The 25,746-nt window shown below is 36.6% G+C and overlaps 2 protein-coding genes across 38 annotated transcripts in view; both read left to right on the forward strand.

Annotated features, from left to right (window-relative positions):
• The window catches only part of FMR1 (fragile X mental retardation 1), a 33,300-nt gene extending 20,695 nt beyond the window's left edge, over nt 1–12,605 (forward strand). For 4 of the 14 annotated variants that reach the window (XM_026079917.1, XM_026079905.1, XM_026079910.1 and 1 more), the window contains 6 exons: nt 294–356; nt 2,559–2,645; nt 4,966–5,161; nt 6,539–6,718; nt 8,618–8,700; nt 10,664–12,605. In XM_026079917.1, coding sequence (XP_025935702.1) covers nt 294–356; nt 2,559–2,645; nt 4,966–5,161; nt 6,539–6,718; nt 8,618–8,700; nt 10,664–10,825 — 771 coding nt within the window. In that variant the 3' untranslated portion in view covers nt 10,826–12,605. Of the gene's footprint in view, nt 1–293; nt 357–1,549; nt 2,536–2,558; nt 2,646–4,965; nt 5,162–6,538; nt 6,719–8,617; nt 8,701–9,162; nt 9,443–9,525 lie in introns of those variants that run through there. The other 10 variants (XM_026079956.1, XM_026079966.1, XR_003255800.1 and 7 more) reach the window with 9 other exon arrangements.
• Nucleotides 12,606–13,680: 1,075 nt separating this feature from the next.
• Nucleotides 13,681–25,746, forward strand: part of FMR1NB (FMR1 neighbor) — a 105,278-nt gene continuing 93,212 nt past the window's right edge. For all 24 annotated transcript variants that reach the window (XR_003255811.1, XR_003255812.1, XR_003255838.1 and 21 more), the window contains exons 1-6: nt 13,681–13,838; nt 14,443–14,514; nt 17,372–17,449; nt 20,911–21,024; nt 22,638–22,775; nt 25,222–25,318. Coding sequence is in view for 16 of the 24 variants with exons in the window: in XM_026080147.1 (XP_025935932.1) it covers nt 17,374–17,449; nt 20,911–21,024; nt 22,638–22,775; nt 25,222–25,318 (425 nt within the window). In the remaining 8 variants the exon portion in view is untranslated. The remainder of the gene's footprint in view (nt 13,839–14,442; nt 14,515–17,371; nt 17,450–20,910; nt 21,025–22,637; nt 22,776–25,221; nt 25,319–25,746) is intronic.

Genomic DNA, 25,746 nt, shown 5'->3' on the forward strand with positions numbered 1-25,746 from the left:
CTTAATAGGCAAAAGGGTGCCTTTTTTGCTGCAGGCCTAAAGATTTTGATATTTTTAATGTGTCAGCCTACAGAGCAAAAGTAAAGTAAAAGAGAAGTAGCCATGGCTGCAAATAGGTTATCAGGCTTGTTTTCTGTCTTGAAAAAGCTTGTTTGTTTGACGTTCTTCAATACAAAAAAAACAAATTTAAAGGTGAATTGAAAGCCTTTTTACCTGCCAAGTTCTGCATTCAGACTTCTCTGTTTTTCCTGTTCATGACATCACTAACACCTGCATTTCTTATGCTGCTTTAGGTGTTAGTTTTGTCCTCTATTATACCAGGAGAAACTCAGAAACCTGAGGTCAAACCGTGGCAGGTAAGAATGAGTTTTTAAGCTTATTTTTTGTCATATTTGAAGTGAATGTGCATTAATCTTCTCATGTATAGACTTGAATATTGCAGCCTTTCTTTTTGTAAAGACCAGTAGTTCACTTGTAAATTTTAGTTCAGAATTGGGTTCTTATTTCTTATGGCTGAGATGTTAAAATCCTACACATAAATTTCAAGTACTGTTTCATAACTCCCATAGTTTTATAACAGGAGCCTAAACCTCCTGTTATAAATGATATCTTTTTATCTTTTAAAATGATATATTAGAATTGTTTATTATAGTAATATATACAATATATAATTTTAGCTCTAAATTACTTATGCAGATGAGTCTGCTCAGTATTGAACACTGAAAATAAGTTGAAGATAGAGGTGCTTTTGCTTTGAAGACAGAAATAAAGTTCAATAAATGAATAAGCGCTTTGAAGTTCATTTGAGACTAAAATTGTTTGATATTGTTACTGGTCAAAATCTTATCAGTACTTATTTTCCAGTTTTATAGTTTGAGTTGGAATTCTTTGCCTAATGAACTTGGCTTGTGTAGTAGAATCCCCTGCTGAAAGCTACAAGTAGTGTTTACCTTTGCCTTAAATGCCATATTAAGTCAGTTGTCTTGTGATCTTGATACTGCGCTATTTAAGGTCAGTTCAGAAGAAGTTTAATTGCCATTGATTAAGTTATATTAAATGTATATGAAACTTAAAATAACCCGGAAAATGAAATATTTCAGTCAACCTTGCCTGTGGTTAAAGGATTTCTGATGCTCATTGAAGGTAGTGTTAGTGCTGAGGCTTCTTAGGATAAGAAGAAATGTGAAATTTTTTGTCTTACTGTGCAACTCGGATAAAAAAGATCTCATGAAAGTCATTTTTGCGTAAAAGACAAAAACAAAAAGCAAAGACAAATTATAGACTTGTCGCCTCTTCCACGCTTTTAGGGAACTTTAGCGTACTGTGCATGTGTGGTTTTTTTTTTTTTTAGTTTTCAAGACATCTGTGTCTCTATTTCACTTTTGCAAGTGACTTATTTGGTTGACAGTCTTGCAAAGGGTATGTGCAAGTTGAAGGTACGCTTAGAGGTCACAATGAGAGACCAAAAGGAACTGTAAATTAGCTCAGTAGGGATAGCCAGGCTGTATATCTGCACTGGYATAGGTTTCAGTAACTGAGCACTTACTAGACTTTCAGGTTGGCTTCTGCAGTTCACAGTGAAGCTTATACGGCCGTGGTGAGACTGCAATTGGTACAAGAGTTAAGTACTTCAGCGTTGGATGTTTTGGTGTGGAAACTATCCTTATCTGCTAAAGCTCACTTGTTTTCAGCAGTCAGGGCCCTTAGCCCGCTTTGGCTTCCCAAGTTTGGGGGGGGGGGGGGTTGTTTGGTTGGGTGTTTGTTTGGTGTGTGGTTTTTTTGTTTGTTTGTTTTGGGGTTTTTTTGTTTTATTTTTAAGTCTTTAAGCATCAGTATTTCAAACACTAGAATTTCTTCATCAACACCAGATCTACATTTTCAGGATATTTAAACATGCTTGAAAGGTAACAGGCACATAAATTGGTGGTTGTTGTCTGGAGCACTAAGTTTACCTTCATGAATCTTTTGTTTGTTTGTTTGCCTTTTAAGAATTGGGTGTTGGATAAGAAGGATCAAGTTTTGCCAGATATTTGTCCAGATATTAATTTGGTTTACTTTTTAATAAGCTCAAAGGCTGCTTTACTGAGCCATAGCCTAAAAGTACCTGGTGTGAGCAAACAGACATTGTGTGTTCGTCAAAGTGATGTTAACTTTGAAGGAAGGGAGGAAATCTGAAGCATTTTAAACTGATCTGTTTTTTTACGTTGTTAGGAAAACTTTGCCATTGTGATACACACAACGTAAATACAAATTAATTTTGTGCATTGTTTCCTGCCTAGACAGGCAGGAAAGTAAGCCTACTCTATTGTGACTTAATATATAAAATGAGGCTTTGTGTTCTCTTAGAAAACAAAATTAGCTCTTTCCATGAAGGGAATTAGTTTAGATGATCCAGTAAATGTCAAAATGTAAATATACTGTTGTCTCAGTTACTTTTGAATTAATGCTTATCCATGTTGTAAAAATTTTTAAGATTGTAGTAATACATTTTGTTCTCTTCAGTATCTGATGTTTAATTAATAACCATGGGGTTTTCAAAATATATCATTGTGTTTTAGGGAATGGTACCATTTGTGTTTGTGGGAACCAAGGATAGCATCACTAATGCAACTGTTCTTCTGGATTATCATCTTAATTATTTAAAGGTGAGGAAAATGATGTCACTTTACCACTGAGGTTTTTCTAACAGTACTTAACATGATAACAATAGGGTGATGATCAAAATCTGTTTGATCCCAAAGGCAATTGATAAATTGATGTTATACTAAGTTTTCAATCTATAAAGGCTTCTTATAACTGATTCTTTTAAAAAACATGGCTTTTATCTGTAGCATGGGATGAAAAACACGTGTTCAGAATGCACAATATGGAGGAATAACAAAAGTAGAGAAATTAAAGAAAAATGCTGGCAATTTTATTTTTAAGAAATAGTCTCTGGTGCAATTGAAAAAGCAGCATTGTATGCGGATTTCTTGTATACAGTGGCCATATGGTTCGAAAACCTTAAACTTTTTTTTTCTGCAGCTAATTGCCATTTCATAGTTGAAGAGACTTTGTAGACAGTTCAGCTTTTTATGTTGCATTTGCTTCTGAATTCATCACTTCTCCAGTAGTCTGCAATGCTTGTTTTCTTTTGTATAGGGAGCAAAAACTAGCTGATACTATTGCTTATCATTCCTTTGCTTGGCCATGCCCCTTTACTTATTCTGGCCAGATGTTCAGCCACTGGGTGGCAGGATCAGAGCTTAACAGTAGGGACTGTATCCAGTTTAAGTTTAATTAAGTTTTAATTTACTGTTGCCGGAAGATAGCACCTTTAAAACCTCCAGACCATTCATAACTTGGTAGGTGTCCAACCAGTGCAGTAGCCATCATTGGATCTTTAGCTTCTAGAATGCTAACATTTCTATACATAGCTAAAAAGAAACTTCTCAGCACAAGTATCAAGGGAGTTAGAAGGAAGTCACTTCTGTTCCCTTGCTTACTCAATAGCAGTACTTTTCTGACTTGCTTGTGGAGCACTTGGATTTATCAGTGGTTTAGAGCAGAGAGACAGCAGCACTACAGCCTTCAGGTAGTGGAGGCAGAGGAGGATTACATGGTACAGTAAACCCACTTAAAAAAAAAAAAAAAAAAACCCAAGGTACTCTTTTGCATACTGACTATTATTTCAGAAGATACTTCTACTTTAACTCCCTTGGTCCTTCAAAGGCTACTGACAAGTGAGAGGAAAATGCTTACCAGCCCAAGATGTGGTGGTGTGGGTTTTTTTTTCTTTTGGGGTTTGGGGGTTTTTCAGGTGTTTCAATTCATAGTCAATTAGGGTGACTTTCTCCTAGTGCTGTCCTCCTAACCTTTCTGAACAGAAGAGCAAACAATAATGTTATGTCTGTAAATCAGCTAGAGGATAGGATCTTCTCTTGGAAGTTCTGATCTCTATCATTGGAACTTGACTGGAAAAGGTCCTGAGCAGCCAGCTACTTCCTGACACTGCCTTGAGCAGGGAGTTTGAACTATAGGTGATCTCCAGAGGTCCCTTCCAACCTCAGCTGTTCTATGACACTATGAAATTTCTGGTGAGGATGAGACTGTGAAACTTGCATAAATAGCTTTGTTACTGTGTTTAAAAAAGAAAAGAAAAAGGACAATAAAAGTTGTTACAGCTTTTTTTTTTTGTCGCCTGATCAATGTCTTAAATCATGACAAAAATGCTCTCTGAATATGTGTCACTGTAGATATTACTGTATATGTGTTTATCTCCTGGTAGTCATGTCTGTTAAACTTCTGTGCCTGCTGTCTTTCTATGCTTGTGTAACAGTGCTTTGCTCTCTGTGCTTTTACACTTCCTCACTTCCCTGGTAGTACTCATTATAATTAGGTAAAATTTGTTATGCAACCTCTAGCCCTTTTGGAATTTACGAAAGAATAGTGTTATTTCATAATTGTTTAATAACTTCCATTTTTGTTACATGCAACAGTGTAAGAAGCTTATGTTGGAATTTAACCTAAAAAGTTTAAAATATGCCATTGTTGGGATGCTATAAATAGATGATATTACTGAGTTCAAAAATAAAGGCATGTAAGTTTCACTGCTTAAGAAATGCTCTAACTTAATCATAAAGACCTCATTTTCATAAAGGAAATACGTTTAATGTTGACGTATAGCTATCTGTCTCCTGAAAACAGTTGATCTAAATGCTTTCTTATACATCTGTTTTAAATAAATCTAAACCTACCAAGCTTGCAACAGAGAATTGCATTAATAATGAACAGATTTAAATGTTGGGAGGTTTTTTGGTAAACAAATTAGTCTAAAAACTGAATTACTATTTAAGTATTAAATAGATTATCAACAGCAGTACTTAGGTTTGCTTTTCTTTGAAAATTGTGCTTGTCTAATGTGTTTCTACATCTGGATGATCAAACAGTGGTTACATATGACTTGCTGTGCTTGCATTTTTGTAGGAAGTGGACCAGCTGCGTTTGGAAAGATTACAAATTGATGAGCAGCTTCGACAGATTGGAGCTACTTCTAGGCCACCGCCAAATCGTACAGATAAAGAAAAAGGATACATGACTGATGATGGGCCAGGACTTGGACGAGGTAGTCGACCTTATAGAAATAGAGGGCATAGCAGACGTGGTCCAGGCTATGCTTCGGGTAGGTAACTAGAATTATGCTTACAATTTTAAGACTTGTCTATTGGATCCTGCTTTGGTCTTGATTTCTTGAATACCCTTCTATTAGTAGTTAACATTTGAATATTGGCTATTGTAGGAATTTAGAAACAGAGCTGTTTAACAGAAATTCAGTTAATGTTAAATATTAATATTTGAAGATTATTTAGAACTTTATGCTGTAGAAATTATCCTGAGGTAAAATATAGTGCTTTTATGTAACTTATTTCTGTGCAGTTTGTCTTACAGCATGTTTGTCTTTTAAGTTAAAAACTCTTCAAGGCAAGGATTTTGTTATTTTACCTATATTTTAACAGTTCCCAATATAGTAAGACCTCAGTCTTCATTTGAGCCTGTAAGAGGATATCTTAGTGTGAATGTTTGTAAGTGAAAATAGAAGGGATTGTGTGTAACTCAATCTGCAGAAAAACATTTCCTCACAGTGAGATGAACTTGTGTGTTTTCACCGGAGGAGCACAGTCACTGAAATGTAGAGTGTTCCTCTTTTAAACTCTTTATCATTCATTAATGAGTAATTTTCAGAATCATGCTTTTAGAACAATTTGTTACTTCAGTACCCAGAACATAGTTCAGCTGGTGCTTGCCATGACTGAAGGCCTGAAATATGAACTCAATAAGACATGCTTAGCATACGTTCAGCATAATACAAAGTAAATGTTTTTCTACTAAAGCCCCTTTACTGCTGTTACTAGAAGATATGAGCTCACCTGGTTAATAATAGGGTGATAGCAAAAGAAAAAAATTGGGGAAAAGAATCAGCCCTTCTCAAAGAAGGTGATGTGTTAACTGGAAAAAATTGTTTTGTAGCTAGTTATTTGTTGCACTTCCAGTATTTAAAATAATTTAGGAAAACCTTTGTTCTCTGTTTCTGCAGTGTGAGTTAAAGGCTGTTTCATGATAGTGTTTTGTTGTTTTTGTTTGTTTTAATAGACAGCTGAGTGGTGGTGGTGAGGGGAGACAGGACAGGTTTAATCTGGAACTTTCAGTTTTAGAAATGACAAAAAAAAGTCTACTCAGATTTTGGTACCTTTGCATAGATTAGATAATATACTCATAGGCTGATAACACCAAGTAAAACATTCTGTAAAACTGTGGTACATCTAATTATTTAACCTTAAACACAGTTCTAACTTCTAGTCTTAATGATCGTCTTTACCTTTTGAAGAAATGTATATTATATACATTTCAATCTTTCCAATGTGTTAGAGGTTGGGAGGCAAAAGTCCTTAATTTTCTTGTTTAAAAAAGGAAAGTTTTTAAACAGTGTTTTTTGTTCTACTGTAGTACTTTCATGATGAGATATAGTGGCATGTTTGGATTTTTTTTATCCTCTTGATAGGAACTAATTCTGAAGCATCAAATGCTTCTGAAACAGAATCTGATCACAGAGATGAACTTAGCGATTGGTCATTAGCCCCAGCTGAAGAAGAGCGTGACAACTACCTTCGTAGGGGAGATGGGCGAAGACGTGGAGGTGGTGCAAGAGGGCAAGGAGGGAGGGGTCGTGGAGGATTCAAAGGTAAGTGCAGGTTTCATCTTGGAAAAAAAAGAGCTTAGTGTTGGAGTCCTTAATGAAAAATATTTTTATGTTGGTTATATTAAGAAATATCTTGGGTTTTTTTCCCCATGGCAGAAAAACATAGTTAAGTGTATCTATTTTAAAAGTATTTTTAGTAATTAAATTAGACTTACTTTTTGGAGTCTCCATCTTGACAGTTTGTCTTAAAACTTTGGCACTTCATTACATCCTTAGTTATTAAAAGCTTAGAAAAACACAAGTTGGAAAGGAGATCGTTTAGTCCTGCTTGCTGCTCAGAGCAAGTCTAAGCTCAAAGTTGATTGGGTTGTTCAGGATCTTGTTCAGTTAAAGTTTTGAGTTTCTCCAAGGATGGAGATTCCACAGTCTCTTTGGGCAGCCTGTTCCAATGTTTTAACTGTTCCTTATGAACCTTTTTTTGTGTTATATCTGGTTGGAGTTTTCCTTGCTGCAACTGGTGACCTCTCTTGTCTTTCTGCTGTGCACCTCTGGGAAGAGTTTGACTCCATCTTCTCTATAATCCCTCTTTAGGTAATTGAAGACTACAGCTGGATCTTATTCTGGCTAAATAAAATCATCTTGTTGCATGTCATATGCTCCAGTGTCTTGGCCATTTGGTGGCCCTCCTCTGGACCCTCTCTACTTTGTCGATCTCTCGACTACTCTGGGGAATAGGCCATTGTTAGGATATACTGGCTACACGCTTAGTAATGCAACCAGTTATTGAGTTTACTTTCTCTGCTGCAAGAGCACACTGCTGTCTTATGGTCAATTTGTCAGCCAGCACCCCCACAGCCTTCTTTGTGGAGCTGCTATCTAGCAAGTGGCACTTTGTACTCTTGCATGGGGTTACTTTGTTGCAGCTGTGGGACTTAGGATCTGTCTTTAAAGTTAATGGGATTCCTGTCAGCCAACTTCCTCCAGTGTGTAAAGGTCCCTGTGATTGACAGCCTTAACCTCCAGTGTGTCAGCTAGTTTGGTGTTAGCTGCAGACTTGCTGAGGATGCATTCTATCCCAGCATCTTTTCATATCTTCTAAAAGGCCTCTATTTCTTATCAAAATTAATAGGAATTACATTTCATATCACTTACTCTCCTAACATGAATCTCTGACTCAAGCTTATAGGCTATACTGTCACATATGAAGGTAAAGAAATCAAACTCTCATTTATCAGTGGACATAGAACAGTCTTTTAGGATTTGTCCTACTCATTCAACTGTCTGTATTCCCATCTTTTATTTCATCTTCATGCAACAGGATTATATAAAGTTGAATTGTATAGAGTGGTATTTTATATATTCAGTGGAAAGGACCAGGGAGGAGTAGAATAAGAGAACTTAGTTAAATACGTACTTTTTATAATGTGTTATTTCATTATGTTTATTATTTTAAATATTTTTCCATACAATTCTGCTTGTTCCTTGAAAGGTTTTTCAAGATATGAGCATTGCTTAATTTAATAAGACTTTTTGAAAAAAGTAAAGCAGAACTTAGAAACTTCATAAGCCATTAGAAATAATATAAACTTGTTAAATCTTATTAAAATTGATTATGCTCTTCTTTCCTGTAGTTGATCATTTCACAAGAGGTGTTTTTTCAGTCACTCTCAGGAGACTGTTTCTTTTAACCTGTCTTGGTTTTAAACACTGGTTTGATCCACTATGATTACCACCTGAGAAGATTTTCTTCAGTGGACCGTTTTCTTTCCTAGAGAAAGAACTGTTGTTCAGGAACTGCTGTTATGTTATTACGAATATTTTTCTTAATGCTCTTTAACATGAAAGTTTTGAAGTAATTCCTGGTTATGCATATATAAATTTTAAGTAAAGGAAAATTATGCATCTTTGTTAAACAACTTAGTTGATTAACTCTTCTTACAGGAAATGATGAACAGTCACGAACAGATAACCGTCAACGTAACTCAAGAGATACAAAAGGGAGAACAGCAGATGGATCTCTTCAGGTAATTTTTCTCTTGTTAGAACTCTGCACTGTTTAAAATTGCAGAAGTATCAGGTACTAACATCAGACTCTTCAAAACTGCAAGTAATACAGTAGCCTTGTGTTTCTTTATTCCATAACCACATTTACAGGAATAGCAGAGTTCTGTACCATTTTGTAGCTTATACGCAGGAATCTTGATATATTGGGTTTTGTAAAGATGTGACTTCCTAATGTGAAAGCTGCAGATCTTTGTTTTGCTGTCAGTTTCTGAAAGTTCAGAGTTGCACTGAATTCGATTTATGAAATTAAGAGGATAAACCTGACTTTACAACGTAGCTCAGACTGACCACAACTGTAGTGGTGGTTAATAGCTTAACTGTGATTTTGGCTCTGCCGTTAGTTAGAACACTGATCATGAGTCCTAAGATTTTACTAAAATAGCTTCATTTCATTCTTTTATTTTTTTTCTTTTTGTTCTCAGCTATTTCTTGTTGTTGCGTTGTCTGTTCTTGTCTTTTGTCTTTACGACACAAGTACTATAACAGAGGAAAGAGAATATATAATGATTGAAAAATGGGGTGTATTGCAGCCAGAATCTTAAGAGTTAGAGATGGAATTTTAAACTGTACCTTCAGTATTAAATGAAACACTTGCAATTTAAAGCTRTGCTGAATTAGTCAAGTAGTGGCAAATTACAAAATTAATTAAAAATCCCATGAAGAAATATTTTAAATTATATATAAAAATATTTTAGTCTCTTATAAAAGTATTTGTACAATTTTTTTTCCGGTATGTTTTATTGAATGGAGTTATTCTGGCTGGTAATTTATGTTTGTATGTTAAGTTCCCCAAATAGAAACTGTTCTTGCTTCAAATGATAACATGTAGACATCCTTTTACCATGAAGGACGAGTTATGTTGGGAGAAAGAAATAATGAGCAGCTGCAGCTACTTTCTTGTGCATAGTGTTACCAAGAATTATGACTCTCCTGGGAGATTGAGGATGACTCTTGATTTGGTTTGAGAAAGCCTGTTTTGGGTGGGGAGGAAAATCTGGAGTAAATGACTAGATGCTCTGTTTCCCAAGTGGAATTGATGAAGTTGGAGGTGTAATACCTGAATGTACATTGCAAGTACAGACAACTAACATGTAAGTTGTTTAGCCATAAAAATTTTTTGCAAGTGAATTCTTGATTACATATAAAAATTTGTGAGGTAGGTAATGGAGAAGTGTGTTCCTAAGGAAGGAAATAAGATTTATCAATGTCATGATTTTTTTCTGTTACTCTGAGATTTGGATGAGACTATTTTCTTATTGAAAATAAGATCTTGCATATGCTTGAATCCTGGCTGATCAGGTTATAAAAAAAAAAAAATTTTATAATGTTTAAAGCAATAAGCCAGAAATGGGATTAAAGATTTACCCTGTGAGCAGAAAAATCTTACTTTTAAAATGCTTTTGTGAAATTCTTCATGACCATTTAGAAAAGCCAGATATGTCTTTTTTGTGGATTAAATGAAATCTGGGCAAAGGGGGAGCTGAGTGGATTTTTTGAGTGTTAGTATCATTTCATTACAGCTTTCCTATGTTCATTTTTGTCCAAAAATATTTCTATATAACAAGTAGAAACATGAATTATTAAAAGTCAAATGATGCTTCAAAGTTCCATATACTGTAAATTCTTCTTGCACATACTATTTTTTGCTTCTCAGGAACTTGTAAAATTTATTTTAACTTTCCAAGGCTAGACTGAATATTTTTTTTTTTTAGGTTACAAGTGTGTGACATTTTCAAACAGAAATAAATTTGCACGCTTTTCCRCTTCAGTTAGATCTGCTTAACAAAACCATAAGGGTGTGGGACTGTTTAATTGTCTACTGACCACTTAATAATAGTGCCCCTTCCAGGCTGCTAATGTAGGGAATGCTGAAGGGGTGGATGTAAGAAAGAGAATGCTTTATATAACTCTGACTTGTTCCAGATCAGAATTGACTGCAATAATGAAAGGAGTGTCCACACTAAAACATTACAGAATACCTCCAATGAAGGTAGTCGGCTGCGCACGGGTAAAGAACGTAATCAGAAGAAAGAGAAAGCGGACAGCGCAGATGGTCAACAGCCATTGGTGAATGGAGTACCCTAAACTGCATAATTCTAAAGTCATATTTCCTATACTGTTTCAGTAATTCCTATTCCACATTAGAGAAACTTGTTAGGCCAAAGACAAATAGTAGGCAAGATGGCGCAGGGCATGAAATGAACATATGTTCTCTGTTAGCCTTTTTTAACATCAACAGTAAGCAGTTGTTTTCAGAATAAGAAGTTATTCAAATATTTGCATAAAAATATCTGAATTTCCGAAAATCGCTTTCAAGTACATATTGCACTTCAAACAATGAAAGATTCTTTTTTTTGTTTGTTTTAAAAATACTGAGCTGTGCATTGGTAAACTTTCTGTTCAGTTGTACCATTTTAACGCATCGGGTCAAAATCACTGCTCAATTTCAATTTTCAGAATAAATAGTGTTTGCAGTAATCAAATTGGCTTCTGTTTTCAATCTAACTTACAAGTTCTTCATGAAATGCTATGTCGTTTTATGTCCTGTGTCAGTTCACATTCTGGTCCACCTTTTTCAGTATTTTAGTGGACCCTGAAATATGTGTGATGTAACAATTGTCATTTTCATTAGCAAAAAAGTTGTATGATCTGTGCCTTTTTTATATCTTGGCAGGTAGGAATATTATATTTGGATGCAGAAATCAGGGAAGATGAGTCGGTAACACTAAATGTAAAATATATGTAGCAATCCTTGTCAGACATTAGTACTTTATAGACAAGTGCATGCTTTCCATAATTTTTTCCTTACATAAACATTGGGTTAGGCAGTTATAAGAATAGGAAATTTATTTTGCACTGAAGATTTGGAAAAATAGTGTTATTGAGAGAGGGGTGTAATTTTTTCTTTGTAGGCAGTACAGAAGTTTTTTTAAAAAAAAAAAACAAAAAAACTTTCCATTGTGGAAAACTAAAAACTCATTGTTACTGAGGGAACAAATGTGACTTGTTCACAAGCTAGTAGTGTGTGCCTGCTATTTGGCCAGATGACCAGTTTAAAGCGCTTTTCATCCTCCTAAAATTTTTTTGAATTGCTTAGTTTAATTTGGGGATTATCTCAGGGGAGGTAAGAAAATCACCATGTGTAATGCCCTGGAAGTTCAGGTATAGCAGCTGGATATATTGAAGGCAGAACAAATTCATAATATTTTGAGGTGCAAGGTCTGAATTACCAGCCAATTGGAAGCCGTTGCAGAATTTGATACAAAGTATGACCATACACAAGGGAAGGGTGGGAACTTGTGGGAGGAGTTGTGCTTTCTTTTATTTCTGATCATGAATTAAATTTACTGGGCAAAACTGTATAAGGACCTTCATTTTAATCCATTTTTAGTCAAATTACTCCAGAAGGGAGCCACTGATTATGTACAGAATTGTACAAACTTGACCTTGCCTCTGATGTATTTTGTGAGTTTCGTTTCTTTGCTTTTTCATTCTGTTTTTTTCCTTGCATACAGGTGAGCATATTAAAAATGGCAACAAACTGCACATGATTTAACAAATATAACAATGTCTTAAAAAGTATTGCCAAACATTAATGTTGATTTCTAGTTATTTATTTTGGGAATGTATAGTATTTGAAAACAGAAATTGGTACCTTGCACACATCATCTGTAAGCTGTTTGGTTTAAAATACTGTAGATAATTAACCAAGGTAGACTGACCTTGTAATGTAACTGCTCTTGGGCAATATTCTCTGTACATATTAGCTACAACAGATTGGATTTTATGTTGACATTTGTTTGGTTATAGTGCAATATATTTTGTATGCAAGCAGTTTCAATAAAGTTTGATCTTCCTCTGCTAACTGATGTTGATGCAATCCTTATAAATGATTGCTTTAAAAAAACTCATAAGTAGAAAAAAATATTTCTCTGTTTAAACTTTTAACTGTAGCCATTGTTTATTTTCACATGTTTTAGAAAACTTCTGATATATTACCAATTTTCAAAATTATGGCACATAATGCACACAAAAAAATGAAATCTCATGATGAAATGGTACAATACTTGTTGAGCTGTGACATTATATGCATTAAATTTTCTACATTCAGTAGTTGAGTTCACTAAGGTGCTAACTAGGTTAAATGTGAAATTACTAAACTGATTTGTCATATTAATCACATTCCATTTTCAAATGCATTTGGGGGCTATGACCTTTTTCAGTATTTCTGCGTGCTTAATATGTATCCCTTTTGATTCAAAATCCAGTGTTTTTAAATGTTAGTAAATTTCAACGAATTAAACTGTAAATCTAAATGTACAATTTTATTTTGAAAAATCATGTGGTGTTACAAAACTTGAAAGTGCAACTAATGTCTGATGCTTGGGTTCAGATCCTACTGGTAACTTATCAAGTATGGTCTAATGAATTAAAATTATTTTAAAAATAAAGTCCTTTTTAAAGAGTAAGAGGTATTTGTGAATAATGCCAAAGTTTTAAATTCAATAGGGTTAAGCTAAAAACCTATAAATTAACAAATGTTTATGAAAATAGAGAGCAAGTTTGTTTCCTTTCTTTAGTAAATATGTTTTTATTAATGATGGTGGGAAGTTAAGATTTTTATAGTTGGTATAAAACCTAATCAAGAAAAGAATATTTTTAAATAGCTTGTTTGAAACAGATGAAAATCTTGTCTGTTTATGAGCATGAATTCAAAAAACAAATCAATTTAGTTTCTTGAGTACTGAAATTCTTTAAATGACTTAGTTACACATGAGTTTTTTCTGAAGTTTCTGTCTCTAATCTCAAACATAATTTTGTATACCATGTTTGGTTTTCTTTCAACAAGCCAGAAACAAAATTAAGTACTGCAATTATGATACTGAGCATAGACTCTGCGTTCTTCGTAGGAGCGCTTACTGTGAAAGATAACTGATTTTCCTGAACTGCAGCACCTTTCTCCTCAAAACTCTTCAGTAATTGAATATTAAAAGGAAATAGATTAATTAGCTTCTGAATAAGTATTCCTCAGTCACTTCAGGAACCCCGCTGTATGATTCTGGAAGCTGGCATTCTGTACTAATCTGCAAAAGCAAAGGTGGGTCTTAAATTTTTTTATCGTATATATTATTAAAGATTTTGTCCATTTCCAGAAACACTAAGATTCATAATGGAATACCTGTATTTAAAATAAATAAAAAGTTGATATTGATTTTGTTGGGTACTTAAAGTAACAAGGTAAAGTAGTAGTAGTTTTTGTAGTAGTGCGTAATAAGATTTTTTTCCCCCTCCCTCCTCTCCCCCACTTTCACTTAACAGTACTGCTAGTCAGTCTTCCCCAGCTGCATTCACAGCTATGAAAATCAAGATGGCTAGGAGAACTTTGATATTTTAACAGTGTAAGACAACTTTTTTATATGTATGTGATGAAAACTGAGGTCAGTCCTTCTAAGTCAGGTGTTCTGAATAGATACCTGTTTGATCTGCAGGGTTATTCCCCTTGCTAGAGTTGCACCAGCCTTGCTTAGATGTGGTGCAACTTTCACATCATGCTCTTGGACTATTTGTACCATTGAAATGGTTAGGTTTACTACTACAGCTCTCTGTTCTTAAGTAGCATGAGTCTTGCACATCAGCCTTTGGAGCTGGTGTCCATGTCGGGGGAGGAATCCTTTTCATAATCCTAAGAGTTTTTTTTTCAGATGTACCCCATGTCTGTCACTCCTGCTTGCATGGTTATGAAGATCATCCATCTTGAGCAATTTCTAATGGAGGTAAATACTGACTACTAAACCATGGATGTGAGCCAGTTGCTACTATTTCTCTCTCTTTTTTTTTTTTCCTTACATTGTTTGAAGCCTGTTGTACAGGAATTCTTGAAGTAGTAACTACTGTCAGTCAAATGGTCAAGATTTGATCTTGTGTCCTTTGAGAGCTATGTGAAAGTAGATCATAAAAACAGCAACAATTACAGATTTATGTTTCTGCTGAGGTTCTTCATGTTGTTTGAAGGTTTGTGATTCAACAGACTTTGGCATATTTTTGCACTGGATATGAGAAACTCATTTCTAATAAAAGCAGTTTAAAACAAACAAAAAAACACCCAACCCAACTTGAATATGGAGCATTGGCAGGGATGTTATCCCTATAAATGAATAGAAACATGACTGTTACAGAAATGGTGTAACTGGAAGAACTCTTTGGAGTTTGGGGGTCTAGTGGGTTTAGCTTAGGCCTCAGAAATAGACTACAGTTAAAGTAAGAGTCATCAGCCTTAAACTACAAAAACAATAAGTGATAAACAAAATGTGTGGACAGTTTTCTCTTATTCCCTGCAATCTGGAAAGTCCCATACTTGTACAGTCCCAGAAATGTATTACATCATATGCAGTGTTCCATGACAGAAATCAAAAAAATCTTAATTGCATGTTAAGTTAGATGCTTGTAAAATGGAGACTGTTTAGCTGTATTAGGTGTCTTTAAATATCTCCTCATTGATTGTATTGAGAGTTGTGGCATATAGTTTGTTCAGAAAGAAGCAATGAAATTGAGGCTGCCTGACTATCCTAGCAAACTAATGCTACCTACCAAATGTAGTCTAAACGACGTCACCCTTCTTAACTCATTATTCATTAGTTAACTAAGATGGGGGGGGGGGAAAAAAACATTTGCATGTATGAATTTTTTTTCAAGATCACTTGTCTGTTTAGACAGCTGTTGTGCTTAAGTTTTTTGTAAAACATGGTAAACTGCTTTAGGGAGCTAGATTGTTTTGAGAACTGCTGGGTTTTTTTGGTGACTGCATTTACTTTAGGTTTCTGTGGGTTTTTTCCTTTTTAACACTGTTCCTAATCCATCCAAAGAACATTCCATTAATAAATGGAATGAACATGTGTAAGAATGAAAAAGTCTTGTCTGACTATCCCTTTGCTTCCAGTGCAGGGATTTGTTTCAGGAACTGATGGAGTGACCCTCATTCAAGAATTAGTGTTGCACTTTACATGTGTGAGCCACTTCTCCGAGACCTCAGTGAAATGTTACCTGTCAGCTTACATACAATGAAATTATTGGGGAGTTCTAACTTATGTGCTCTGCCTAAACTTTGGCTGTTTTGAGGAGTGTATCAATGGACTGCAGTTTCTATTGCCTGATCTCCGCAATTGTTTTCTAGGTGGTGGTTCTGTTTTGCACAGTGAGCTGTGATAGAGAATAGGATAAACTCACGAGTTTTAACGTGARGGATGGGAAGACTAACAGGCCTGTAACTTGGTCTTTGCCCTTTTGGGGGCTGAATTTCTCAGGAGTTAACTCAATGTGTGGCTTTTTTCCATTCCCTTAGATGATTGGTGCAGGTATCACATCGGTAGTGTTCACTGTGAGCGATGTCATGGGTAACAGGGAACCATTGTGACAGGCTTTCCTGTTTCTGTGTTCTGTCTTGCCTAACAAGTCTGTAGCTGCTGCATCCTGGATAGCCATAATCTTCCAGTTCCAGCAGTAGCAGAGAAGATAGCGAAAGGAGAAATATGTAAGGGGCAAAGCTAGAACCTTTAAATCTGTCTTGTTTCCCCCCTCTCAGGGAATGTTTCCTCCCTTCCCATTTCTCCTGGATGGCATTGCATTATAATAGGTTTCCTGAAAAACAAGTTTCACCTTTGCTTCTTCTGACCTGTCCTGTTAAGAAGTAATTTCACACTTAAATGCCAAAGGAAAGTTTTTCTGTGGGACAGAGAACATATTTGTATATTATTCTACAGAACAGGTATGTTCTAACTGCAGGAAAGTGTTCCACATTTAGCAGGAGTACAGAGAGAACAGCCCTTTCAAAGGACAGTATCTGTAAAATGCAGTCTTACTCCTCTCTGTACAGTGCTTAGGAAAATGGGATTCTGCTCCCTTACCAATACTAATCATTTAAAATAATCACTAGGTTTAAGCTGCCTTAATTAATAAATATATACATGGTAGTAATTGGAAAAGACCTTTTAAAGGTGACAGAAATGGGCAGCAGCCAGGCAAAATCAAATACAGCCACTGGCAAAGCAGTCTTCAGGAAACAGTTTTGGGGTATAAAAACCCGTCCCAACACCTGCTGTTAAGTTACTGTGAATGACTTTAGATAAAAATATTTTTAAAAATCTTAAGTATCCTTTTGAACCCTTTTTTTTAAAGTATTTTTTGCCCAAAGCATCTCATAGTCCTCTAGTGTTGGAAAGACTGAATAATTCAGTAAGCTAAATTAGATATGTCATAATTTTTCAAAGATTGTTGCTTCTTAAGTCCTGATTCTGGCCTTAAACCTGGACTAAAATACTTAGCTAAAAGTGATTACTCTTTTTAACATGTCAAATAGCTAGCTCTGGGATACTTTAAAGGAAGCCATTTTTTGGCTAGTCTGTTTGAGGTGCCTCTCATTAAGTTCTCTTAAGTGGCTAATTTCTTCAAAATCAGTAATTATTGCCCAATTTTTTTTACTGGGTTTGGCCTCCTTTTTTAATGCATGAAGATGATGGCAGTCCTGCTCTGTGCAGCAGTCTTCTGTGATGTTTGTTATAAACAGTAAATACAAAGTAAAAAATAAGTTACTTATACACAACTACATATTCATTTTTACTACTGGTTTTATTGCAGTAATGCTGCAAGGAGTAACTGGCACTCATCTGTTGTGGAACTGTGTGATTCTGATGATGTTTCATAGCATCGGTTCAAGTGAGTATTGCAAGAAGAAGGTATTTCTGTAGAAGAAGCAAATAATTTTACTAGCAGGAATTTAAGGTTGCCACTTTGTCTTGGCTGTGATCGAAAAATATTGAAAAACGTTACCAAGAAGGATCATAGTCCTGAAAAATACAGGAAAGTTATGTTTTTCCTCAAAGCGTAGTCCCCATTTCCCTCTTTGCTCATCTGTGAGAGAAACACATGCTTGTTGTTCCATCCCTGGTAGTGCATCTTGTTTTTGTTTTACCTTGATTATAGATTTCCTGCCCCCCCCCCCCTTTTTGGACACCCCTCCTCCCCCCACCCCCACACCCCAGCCTACAGTTAAAAGTATTGCTGAAATCTGTAGAAGTTTGACATACTTACTSTAGCAGGTAGACTAAAATAGTTAACAAAGATTTCTGTCAGGCTGATAAGTTGCATTCACACCAGAAGTTTACTTCGGTCATCTGAAATTGCGGATAAAGGATCAGCCTATGCATTCAGCTTGCATTTGATCCTTTGCCTTGAGAAGGCAGACTTCGGAGGCAGCATTTTCAGGTCCTGGTAAAAGGCTGTCAGTTGATCCAAGAGTTACTGTAAAATGTTTCTGCAATATCTAGATGAATAAGCCATTCCACTTTCAGGGTGTGTTTGTGTGTCTGAGCTACACATATGGCACGTGTCTCTTTAAACCCTCATACAAGGGAGTAACATATAGGACAACCATGGTCCTCTTTTTAGATTCTTCTTACCAAATTGACTGCCAGATAACTCATCTCTTATGAACTTCCTTCAAAATCATTATAAAATCTTCAAAACTGTTTCTGTTGTTGTGCCTTGGCCACCAGGGACCATGACATAACTGTTAGTCTGAACTTTGGAGGTCTCATTTCTGTTAATGAGTTTCACATTCTCTATTTTGACATGCATTCAATTCTCCCTGCTCAGATACTACTTTTCCTCAAGGGAGTGCTATATAGCACAGAAGTTGTGCCCCAGGATGAACAGTGGATTTATACGCCTGGGGCTCTTGATGCTACTAGCTGAAGAATCATCTAAAAGACCAACAAGTTGTTCAATATCTTAGTTTCTGGTTAGGCCATGATCTCTTTCCTGTTGACAAAGAACTATAAAACTGTGAAATAGCTTTCAATAAACTCCATCACTGAAAGCTGTTAAATGAAGCTGTGATGGGGTGAGTTTCTTATATAGAGGCGGAAAAAAAGGCAAGAAACAGCAACTAGGAATTTAATACCCGGGGTGAGCAGAGTTTTTTGTTTTTTCATTTGTGGGGGGGGGGGGGTTCCTCTCCATTGTGGTATGGTTGACTGCTCGTGGAGTCCCACAGTGATTTACTCCTTTGCTTTAATGGAATCACGGAACGGTTGAGATTGGAAGGGACCTCTGGAGATCATCCAGTCTAAACCCCCCTGCTCAAGCAGAGTCACCTAGGGCAGGTTGCCCAGGATTGTGTCCAGATGGCTTTTGAATGTCTTCAAGGATGGAGACTCCACAACCTCTCTGGGCAACCTGTTCCAGTGCTCTGTCACCCTCACAGTAAAGAAGTTTTTCCTCATGTTCAGATGGAACTTGCCATGTTTCAGTTTGTGCTTGTTGCCTCTTGTCCTGTTGCTGGGCACCACTGAGAAGAGTCTGGCCCCATCCTCTTTACACCTTTCCTTCAGATACTTATACACATTGATAAGATAGCCCCTCTCAGTCGTTTCTTCTCCAGGCTGAAGAGTCCCAGCTCTCTCAGCCTTTCCTCATGAGAGATGCTCCAGTCCCTTAATCACCTTAGTAGCCCTCCACTGGACTCTCTCCAGCAGCTCCATGTCTCCCTTGTATTGGGGAGCCCAGAACTGGACACAGCACTCCAGATGTGGCCTCACCAGGGCTGAGTAGAGGGGGTGGATCACCTCCTTCAACCTGCTGGCAACGCTTCCACAGCCCAGGGTACCATTGGCCTTCTTGGCCACAAGGACACATTGCTGGTTCGTGGTTAACTTGGTGTCCACCAGCACTCCCAGGTCCTTCTCCGCAGAGCTGCTTTCCAGCAGGTCAACCCCCAGCCTGTACTGGTGCATGGAGTTATTCCTCCCCAGGTGCAGAACCCTGCCCTTGCCTTTGTTGAACTTCATGAGGTTCCTCTCTGCCCACCTCTCCAGCCTGTTGAGGTCCCTCTGACTGGCAGCACAGCCCTCTGGTGTATCGGCCACTCCTCCCAGTTTGGTATCATCAGCAAACTTGCTGAGGGTGCATTCTGCCCCTTCATCCAGGTCACTGATGAAGAAGTTGAACAAGACTAGACCCAGTACTGGCCCCTGGGGGCCAGGGGTCCTGTTGCTAGCTACAGGCTCCAACTAGACTCTGTGCCACTGATCACAACTCTCTAAGCTCTGCTGTTCAGCCAGTTCTCAATCCACCTAGCCTGCACTTCCTGAGCTTGCCTATGAGGATGTTATGGGAGACAGTGTCGAAAGCCTTATTGAAGTCAAGGTAGACAACATCCACTGCTCTCCCCTCATCTACCCAGCCAATCATCCCATCGTAAAATGCTATCAGGTTGGTTAAACACGAGTTCCCCTTGGTGAATCCGTGCTGGACTACTGATCAGCTTCTTKTCCTYCACATRCRWGGAGATGRCWTCCARGATGAGCTGCTCYMTCACCTTTCCAGGGATGGAGGTGAGGCTGACTGGCCTGTAGCTCCCTGGGTCCTCCTCCTTGCCCTTTTTGAAGACTTGGAGTGATATTTGCTTTCTTCCTGTCCTTAGGCACCTCTCCCAAAGATTAAAAGAAGTGTATAGTGAGGCAACAAAACCAATTTATGCTACATTTTTTCAGGGGAATAAAAAAGGAAAGGTGATCGAGAAGTCCCAGGGCCACAAACCACTTGAGTTTGGGAAAATATCCTAGTATCTCAGTATTTTGGGGTTTTTTTTGCTCTTTCCTAGACAGCTATTATTGACCACTGTCTGAAACAGGGTACCAGGCTAGATGCACTGTTTGTTGTATCTGACAAACCCACTTCTTACTCTGTTCTCTTTTTCTGTGTTGGTTCTGGTCTGATCTTGATCTAAAAGAAAGACCAAAAGTTCTGCTCTCATATACCACAGAGAGAGGAAAAAAAAAAATCGATATAAAATAGAGTTTTAATGTAATCTGTATCTGGTATGTGAACAATAGTGCTTTTTGTCTTGACAATTTCCAGCTGAAAGGATTCTTTAATATAATTTAAATTTCACAGCTTCTGTTCTTTACTCATTTTGGTTCATGAAGCAATTTGAAGTAATATAATTGAGTACAACAGAAAGACATTTATGTTTAACCTTGCTAGCCATCACTAGTCACAATTCATAATGACTATAAATGCCTTCATAATGAAAGATAATCAGTATGAAAATGTCATTGCATTTAATTAATTGTGGATATTTTGATGGTAATGAGCTAATCATTATGAGCTTTCAGGTTTTGCATCACCAACTCAGCATGTTTTAGAAAAAAGTGAAGTGGCGCCCAGCAAATTTAAAGTGAAACTGAAAGATGCATCAGAAGCTCTTGTAAACTTCTTTGCTCCAATGAGTAAGTGTCATTTTTATTGCTGCAGCATTCTTTCTCTCTTTCCTTTTCTTCTGCTTCACCTCCAGCCCACACTTCCACTCATACCTGCCAACACTTAGTGTATTTGAAACCCTCCATCCGATATTGTAAAACTTGGTAGATTTCATAAAAGTGGTTTTGTTAAATTCCCGTTTGGAACAAATACAGATTTGTAATTTGCTTCCATTGCATTACTGCCATCCTACAAAACCTTTTATTCTGAGTGAGGTGCTTGTGCTAGAAATGCTGGACACTTTGGGGTGGGATTCACCTTGTGTACCTTTGCTGCATCTGATCTGAGCTAGTTTTCTAGATTACCTCTATAAGCACAGGAAGGAAAGAGCAATTCAGCACATCCTAAATGGAAGAAGGATTTTGCCCCATAGTGATCCCATTCTCTCACTTCTCATTGGTTAAAGAGGGATGCAGCTTAGATTATACTGCTCACCTTTTAGACTGCTGAAGATAAATGAGAACTATGTTATTTCAGAAAACTATGGAGAAGGAAATAGCAATGGAATGTGTTTGCTAATTTTGATATAAAAGATAATATCCATGAATGCGGAAAGGGCTTGGTATATACAAAGGCTGTAAGCCTGGTTCCATAATTAGATCACAGATAAATAGAAGGAAAAACAGAGAAACCAGTCTTCCCTTGGTATATTGTTGCATTACATTAGTAAAAGCAATGGAGATGCACTGATTTTTATCACCTAGCCCTAAGTAAATGAAGAGTTCTTATCGAGTGCCTGGTCCTACATTTAATTAAATGAGTTTGGACTTTGACTACCAGTTGTGTCTATGATAAAAATGAGATTGAGAATGCAACCAAACTCAGAGTCTGGTTGGAACTAAATGATGTTTCACAACTTTTGTAAAAATGTCACATAAGAGATGTGATACCAGATTTTACAGGAAGTCACAGATTATATATGATATCTACTTATAATTATGTTATACACTTAGACCCTTCTCACAGAGTATTTCATGATTCCCAGTAAATCTGTTATTAAATAGCAATTTAAAAATATGTATTTAAATATTATTTTATCCAGCTGGACTGGATGTCTTAGGTTTTGTTACTACCAGCTGAAAACTAGCTGCTTGTAGAAATACGCAATTAGTGCCAAATGGAGACATAGGTAGTTGCAATATATTGTGTGCTGAGTCCTTCAAAAAACTGAGAAATTTTAAATTGTCTCAAGTTTTGTTGTTGGTGATCTTTGGTTTTGGGKTTTTTTTTTGTTTTTTAAACAAGAAACAGTCCAATTATAAAACAGTTTTTCTTTCCTGGTTATTTTGCAAACCTAAAAACAAAAATGTGGCACAACAATGTTTAGATTCTGTTTTATTAATATGTTACTGACACAAAACCAGTTATGAGTATGTTTTATGACATGATTTTAGCTTTTCTCTTAATTTTAATATAAAGATGATCAATTAGTTTTTATGAAAGAACATGCATGAAAGTCAGTGATGCTGCTTTCTGGGAGACTTAATCTATCAAAATATCCTAGCAGCATCAAAATGATAACTTCCTTTTATTTGTTTGGTCTTTAGAATGGAAATCTTACATTTTATTTCTTTTGTTAAAGCGTGCCGTCACAAAGACAAGCAAGCCTTAATTCCTTGTCGTGTAGGAGAGAACATTAACACAACAGAATGCTTGGAAAATAAATGTTGTCCTTCCAAAACCAGCCATGAACTGAAATGTTATACCCCGTTTAAAGACAGTAAGTATAACTGTGTAAATTGTTGCTTCTCAGCCAAATGCTTCTTCTGGTCAGACAATGTGATTTTTCACTTCTGTTTTTTCCCTTAGTTTTTCAGGTCACCACTCTCTTCAAAGTGAGTGAAAACTTGCATTTATTTCTACATACGTTTTAACACTGAAAACAGCTCATTGATACAAAATGTTGCGTTAACTTGCCAACCTCAGCACAAGCAAAGAATGTATGATGCAATACAACTAAGTATAGTTGCATACGTTAGTACAAAGAATGTAGCGAGGCTTTATTTGTGGGAAGGAGGTTTTAATCTAAGAAAGTAGTGACTCTGTGAAAGTGCTATGAAGAGAAGCTGAACTCGGGGACCAAAGAGGAGACTAAATGGTGATCTAATAGATACTGAAAACTGTTTGAAGGGTGGTTACTAAGATGATGGAGCCAAACTTTTCTTGGTAGTGACAGGCAATGTAAAGGGGAATGGCTGATTATTGATGCTTGGGAGGTTCAGCCAGGGCATTAGGGGGAAAAAAAAGTAGGAGGGTGGTGCAACTCTAGACCAAGTCATCAGAGAGGTGGTAGATTCTCCATTCTTGGAGGCGTTCAGGACTTGGCTAGAAAAAGATATGGCTCACTTGACCTAGTGTTGGTGGTAGTTCTGCTTCAGACAGGAAGTTGGACCTGCAGAGRTCCCTTACAACCAAAATTTCTATGATTCTGTGTCCTTAAATTCTAGCCTTAGCATTATATTTTTCTTTCCTTTTTTCTTATTTTTTTTTTTCCTTTGAGCATAGGCTTACTGTGGATGAGTTTTCCATTTCACTTATGGAAGAATATAACCATCTATTGTTATTCACCCACCTTTGTACATAATTCTGTGGTAAACTCTGCTTTACTAAAAGGGTTGAATCAAATCTTTTTTTTTTGGTCATAATCTTTTTATGTTTGTACAGCTTTATAGAAACAGCTGTTGCTTTTCACTGTGAAGGTTTTCCAACAAACTGAAAGATGCAGAAAGTTAGAGGCTTTTATTAGACACAATCTCATGGCTCTCTATCACATACAATGTCAAAATATTAGAATGATTTGGGGAGATTTGTCATAGAATTAAATAGGAACAGAACCGAGCACTAAATATGTTACTTCATTTTTTTCCAACATAGCAATTCCTGTTATATTGTATCTTACTTCACCAACCGTTGAGCCTTCTCAGACAAAGGTGATCTTGCCTAACATGGTAGTTAGTAAAAAGAAACCATAAGTATAACCTGGTGGTCTAGGTCTTCAGCTGATGGAATTCAGTGTACCTCCATGGTCTTCAGAGTTGATATCCAATTTTCAGGAAGAACTGACTTAACATGAATATGAAACCCAAAGGGAATATTTGTAACCTAACATCTATTATTCACTTTCCACTTATCTACACTTGCTCAGAAGCAAGGCGAGGTCAGGACCAAACTTTAAAATTTTTTTTGTTTCCATATTTCGAAACCACATTTCAGCACATTTCATGCTAGGACAGCCATTGCTGTTACATTAGTTTTGATAGAAGAAAGTCCCATTCAGCATGAGGCCATCAGAATTTGTCCATTAGTTAAGGGCATACTGTAGAAAAAAAGTATTTTAATAGTATTTAGTCCACAGTTGGACTTTTATGTTATGTGTAAAAGACACTTCTGTAGCAAGAAGAAAAGCTTTGCAGTGAAAATTGCAGCTCTTTTGCTCATTTTAAGACATACACTCAAGCAAATGTTAAATATGGTTATTCAGCTGAAACTGCTTGATTTCTCATTTCAGTTAAGCTTTTATTGTTTGGAAGTAACCATCAAAGGCTGACTATTTTTCCAAATTATCTGTTCATAGATTAATTAGCTACCTTAATGCTCCAGGATGTACAACATATGTCCAAAGAAAATACACAGACTTGTTGCCCTGGGAGCACATGCTGTTTGCCTCATAGCAATCTGTTGACAAAAAAGAAGCACTTAACAGACATCAGGCTCATGGCACTTGGATTTCCATAAAATGGTCCTAGGCTGCATGCTAGAATGGTTCTTGATCTGGGAGTTTTGTCTTTGACTTTAGTAGGAATAAAATGAGGCTTTAAAAGAATGCTGCAAAAGTTACAAACTGAAAAAGACACCTAGTGTTCACCTGCATGATTTTTGTCTCCATTTTTTAAGATGCTTTTAAAAGAGACTGATTTTCCTGCCCTGGGCTTAATCAAACACCAGTTGCTTCTGAAACTAACCAAATACATGGGCTGCTTGAACTCAGGTCAAATTTAAGACCTGATCTTTCTCATCTGAGCTCTTTTCTAACACCTGTTTTATTCCATTGTGTTGCTGGCTTAAATACATGTATGTCTGTCTTAGAGACTAATCTCTGACATCTGTACCTCAGTGTATACCTCAGGATCATTCATAACTAACACAAACTTCTACTGATTCTGCAGATCTGCAGCTGACATTTCGATTGTTTGTGCTTGGAGCAGGAGGATTTTTTATTTTGGGGTGTCTACCATTTTGTTGCTGTGCCTGTTTGCGGAGGAGGTAAGAATTAGTGTATGATCAGATCAAATTCAAGATGCACTGTTTCTAAACACAGAAAATTTGGACAACTGACATGTTTAAAATCGGTGAGGGGAGAAAAGGTTAGAAAAAAGGCAAGAAACTAAGATGCAGGGATCAAAAATGAGTCCTTTTATTTTGAAGCTACATAAAATGTAGAGTCAATATGGCTTGAGTAAAAAAAAGATGCGTGTTTAATACCCAGTAGTCATTCCAAAGACTCAGCTATAAGGAACTTGAACTTGATCCTGCAACTGTCTGCTTGGGAAGTCACATGTAAAACTTGAAGGCAGACTGGCTTCAGATTAACAAAGAAATCTGCACATTAAGCTCTGAGTGGGGCTTGAACAGTGGTGTCTAGGCTTGAGTTGAGCTCTGTGAGAAGTGGATCCTATCCTGGGCAAATATGC

This window comes from Apteryx rowi, unplaced genomic scaffold, assembly GCF_003343035.1.
Source record: "Apteryx rowi isolate R43461 unplaced genomic scaffold, aptRow1 scaffold_115, whole genome shotgun sequence".
Lineage (NCBI taxonomy): Eukaryota > Metazoa > Chordata > Aves > Apterygiformes > Apterygidae > Apteryx > Apteryx rowi.